Consider the following 4,408-nt stretch of genomic DNA (forward strand, 5'->3'; position numbering starts at 1 on the left):
AGTATGCTAACGGGCTTTTTTGGTTTACGCTTTTTTGAACACTTAACTATATAGATTTTATTACTAAGAAATTGAGCTATAATACGGGTTACTTGACCAAGGCCAAATGTTGTATTTCTCATTGCAAGTGATTTATGCATTCTTTTTTTGTTATGCAGTTAACATGTAGGATGCTTGAAACTGCGTTTGCAAGCTGATTGAAAGGAAGTAAATAACCAACAAAAATTCGGATGAAAAATGGTACGAGTTGTTGACTGTAATGAAGCATAAGTTTAGATTGTATTTGATTTACCTTTATAATTTGTATATCTTACGATAAACATAGAAAAAGTACCACATGTATTCTTGAACTTTACCATGCGCAGCGAAGCGCGCGGGTAAAATTCTAGTTCCACGTTAAAATGCATGAAATGTCCACATATTAAATATTACCTCTATAAATACAAGATTATGAAATAATTTCACATATCTACTTTACCATATATATCGTATTATCGACAATGTTAATATATCAAATCCTCTGTATAAATATAAAATGTAAAATACTTAATAACAATTTGTTTATTCCAAGACGTTTATGATGATAGATTAAATAATTTCAAGTATTTCTGACACGATTATTTTCGTGAATTCTCAGTGTAAAACCACTTCACATATCCCCATTCAAAGCCATTGTTGAATTATGATTCTACACAGCTTCCATTCTTTCACCTTTCTATATTGAACATTTGAGTTTATACATTATCAAATAGAATTATCAATATATAATTTCATCATTCATGATCCAAACCAGATGGGATTTCTACACATAGCTTCATAACATATTGGTCAAAGGTCAAAGGTCAAAACCTGGTAAGGAGACCAAGATTCAAGAAACAACATACCACAGGCATACTTAGTAACTAAAGTAACAACTACAAACTACACTGCGAAAATAACCCCTTGAGTTTGTACCTTTATGCAAAGTTGACCCTCTTCTTCTCGACTTTTTCAAGTATCTTTTTACCATAAAGATTGGTTCGCATAGACAGCGTGTTCTTGGATATTAAGCTACACAAACAATCATATGCAAAACCCTGTTTCACAATAATCATATCAAATCATTAGTTTAAAAAATAAAGCTATAATCAAATGGGTAGTAGAAACTAGTGCTTGAATGTATGCTTGTTGTTTGAAATTGTAATAATCAAACAATCACAATAAGGCTGTTCAAAAAGCTCGCGGCTCGTTCCAAAAAAGCCCGCTAGAAAACGGCCTGTTCGTAAACGAGCCAAGCCAAGCTCGGCTTGTGGCTCGCTCATTAGCTCTTTGAATTAAAGCGCAGACTATGTCATGCATAACCCGTATGACATGTTTAAACGGAAAAATTAAAAATTTGGTTGTTTAAAAGTAAAGCCTAACTTTAACAACATATACATAAACTGTAACCCAAAAATTGATATATAAGTTATGAACTTGTTGTTTATAAATTATGATTTATGTGTATGCTAAAAATTATTTTTAGCTAATGTGTTTGTGTGTATGTATGTATATATCAGTGTGTAAAATATAAAAAAATGTAAAAATATAATAGCCAGTTCAACGAGCCACGGGCTGGCTTGATCTTTTGATGAGTGGAGCTCGAGCTCAACATTTCAGCCCAATAAGATAAAAAGCTGATTCGCAAGCTGGCTCGAGCATTAATGAGCAGAGCTTGAGCTGAACCTTTCATCTCGCCGGCGTCGGCTCGTTTACATCACTAAAAAAGCAAAAGTAAATTATCTAAATAGTTAAATCTTTATGTTTTTTTAACTATGAGAGTCCGTTTACGGAACACTCAAGGGACCCACATTACCCTGCTTACCTACAGGATTAGGTAAATCACAACTAGGGCTGGGCATGTGGCTTCAAGAGGTTATCGCAGGAAACCAGTGAAACAATGTTCAAACATGATACCTCAGCTAAAGGGGAATCAGGTGCTTGCCATTGCACCACCCCTTGAAGGTCATTAAAAATCGACTTGCCCATTCAAGTAGCGGATATCAAATTCGGTAAATAAAGAATAGAAGTATGAACTAACCTTGGACACTCTAAGGGCAGACTGTATCACAAAATTCGCATAGGGATCAACCAAAAGCATAGATGAATTAGGGCTTCCAACAAGCTCCATAACAATTCTTGCAGACATCTCTTCACCAGATTCATTCAAACATTTTTCAACCACGTTACTAGCATACTTATTGCATGCTAAATATACAAAGTTCCCTTTAAGTTGTCTCACAAGCAATGCAGTTAACTCTGTTACATTCAGTCCCACCATATGTTGCAAAACATAATTGCTAAACAAAAACAATAAGGATAACATAATCAATCACAACCCATAAATATTTTAAGGATTGGAGCGTTTTTTTAAGGTTTAGAAACAAACCCGAATGGATCTTCAGCCAGGTGTACTGCATTTGCCATAATTTCAGCGATTATATGTGTTTTTACTTCTCCACGCGAGTGTTCGACACATGCTTGAAGAACACAGCAACCGCTTTTATCAGTTGCTATTTTGTAGCATTCGTTTGCTATTTCTGTTAGAATAGGCTGTCATAGGTGATATTCAGTTGTTAATGGTTAGGAATATTAATTCAGTGATCACTACAAAATGTTTAAAGGAAACTTGTGGAAAATAATCTAAGTAACTTAAGCTGGTATAAATTAATGATCATCAATAGGCACAAAATAAATAAATTGAGAATCTTGAAAGAATAATAGTCTTTTACAATATGTATCAACTGAATGATAAAGATCCATTTAGCAGAAGTCTTGGGTTAAATTCTAGGTTCCAACTGGATTCTGCCTTGATATAACCACCCCCCACCCCCCCCCCCCGGGCGCGGAAACACACACCAATGGAAGATGAGCCTTTCTTGGGCCCATTAGTTATCGTGAGTTTTCTGGTAGCAAATACTCACGGTGACTAAATAAATTAATAAATAAACCTTCATACGAAATATGTTTATACATGAAGGTTCACCATTGGTATCTCTAAATCCATCATATAAAGATAAAAATTATTATATAAAGATCACACCAACAGTGACATTTGTACACACACAAGGGTAAACATTCAAAATTACTACACTACAACATTATAGTATATACCTTGTTAATATCACTAGGGAAGTTGATCAAGCAGTACTGAATGACATGATGACCATTCGGATCAACCGCCAAAGTCGCAGCACCTCGATATAACGCTTTCATAACCAACTTAACCTGATTCCCGTTCAAATTTTCCAACAAGTTCTGCACGGCTCGAGTCCTATATATCAAATCACCAACAAAACATAATAAATAATCAAATGTTGTTGAACAAAATATTATTATTCAAATGTTTTGACATAAGTTAACATACCCATGTGGATTCATACACACAAGTATGATGTCACCAGGGACTCTAGTCAATGATAAAATCAACCTTAATTTCTGATCATCAGTACACATGCAAACAAGCTTTTGAACCAAATAATTCCCAAACTGATCTTTCATCAAATCCGAAACAAAATGAACCAACTCGGATAACATAACTTCAACCCCTTCCATCGTTGATCTTTCCAACATTGTTTGTAATATCCTACACCCATTTTGATCTTTGGCCATAGCATAAATCCTCCCCCTTAATTCTTCCAAACTCCACACACTCATCATCACATCAAGATTCCTGTTTTGCTGATCATAGTTATAATCTAATCTCTGAAACCTTAACTTATTATCACTCATTTCCTGAGCTGGGTTTGCTGGAAAAAAGTCAAAGTCAAACCTTGACTTCTGGTCAAAGTCAAACCCTCGCAGGAAACCACTCCCACCGTCGCACCACCCAGAATGCACCACCGTAGAACCCTCGCCGGCGGCGAAAGAAGAACCAACTAGCTCGCCTGAGTAGCTCCGGCGAGTCGCCGGGGAGAGGTTTAACATCGAAAAAAGCTCCGGCAAGCTCCGATCGACGTCAATCTGAGGTGGGTAAGTGTCAGAATCCGGTAAAAAGGACCCGCCGGAGAGAAAGGGAGGTCCATTTGGGTAGTCCATAAGTAGGGTTTTGGAAAATCAAAGATGTGGGTATTTGTTGGTTTGAAGAAAGAGTGACAACTGTGGGTTAATATTATTATTATTATTATTATGAAGAAGAAGAAGAAGAAGAAACGAAGGAAGGAATGATTAGGATTGTATTGGGTGTGAAGAATATAGAGAGAGAGAGAAAGAAGATTGCATGCAAAATATGGAAAGATTTGTTGATGCGTGAAGAAGAAGCGTGGCCAATCACAGGCTCACTCTCTGTCTATAAACTGCAACATGCCGTTTAACTTGTGGTGCCGTTACCATATTATTTATATGTCTGTCTACTACCACCCTACCATTTCATATTGTGGGGCCCGCTAGG

At 36.2% G+C, this 4,408-nt stretch overlaps 1 protein-coding gene across 1 annotated transcript; it reads right to left on the reverse strand.

The window, feature by feature from the left end:
• Nucleotides 1-943: 943 nt before the first annotated feature.
• LOC143620960 (uncharacterized) lies at nt 944-4,056 on the reverse strand. Its single transcript, XM_077092517.1, has 5 exons — nt 3,386-4,056; nt 3,133-3,292; nt 2,408-2,571; nt 2,060-2,318; nt 944-1,076 (listed from the first exon to the last, which is right to left on the reverse strand). Exons 1-5 carry the CDS (start codon nt 4,054-4,056, stop codon nt 957-959), a joined length of 1,374 nt encoding a protein of 457 aa, XP_076948632.1. The 3' UTR covers nt 944-956.
• Nucleotides 4,057-4,408: the final 352 nt, after the last annotated feature.

This window comes from Bidens hawaiensis, unplaced genomic scaffold (assembly GCF_021521415.1).
Source record: "Bidens hawaiensis isolate Kalapana, Puna unplaced genomic scaffold, B.hawaiensis_p1.1 tig00002754_1, whole genome shotgun sequence".
In the NCBI taxonomy this organism is placed as follows: domain Eukaryota; kingdom Viridiplantae; phylum Streptophyta; class Magnoliopsida; order Asterales; family Asteraceae; genus Bidens; species Bidens hawaiensis.

Coding starts and splice junctions, on each gene's coding strand:
- LOC143620960 (XM_077092517.1), bottom strand. CDS start 4,056: ATGGACTACCCAAATGGACCTCCCTTTCTCTCCGGCGGGTCCTTTTTA. Junction 2,572..3,132: donor TCCCTAGTGATATTAACAAG/GTATATACTATA, acceptor CACCTATGACAG/CCTATTCTAACAGAAATAGC. Junction 2,319..2,407: donor CTGGCTGAAGATCCATTCGG/GTTTGTTTCTAA, acceptor GTTTTTGTTTAG/CAATTATGTTTTGCAACATA.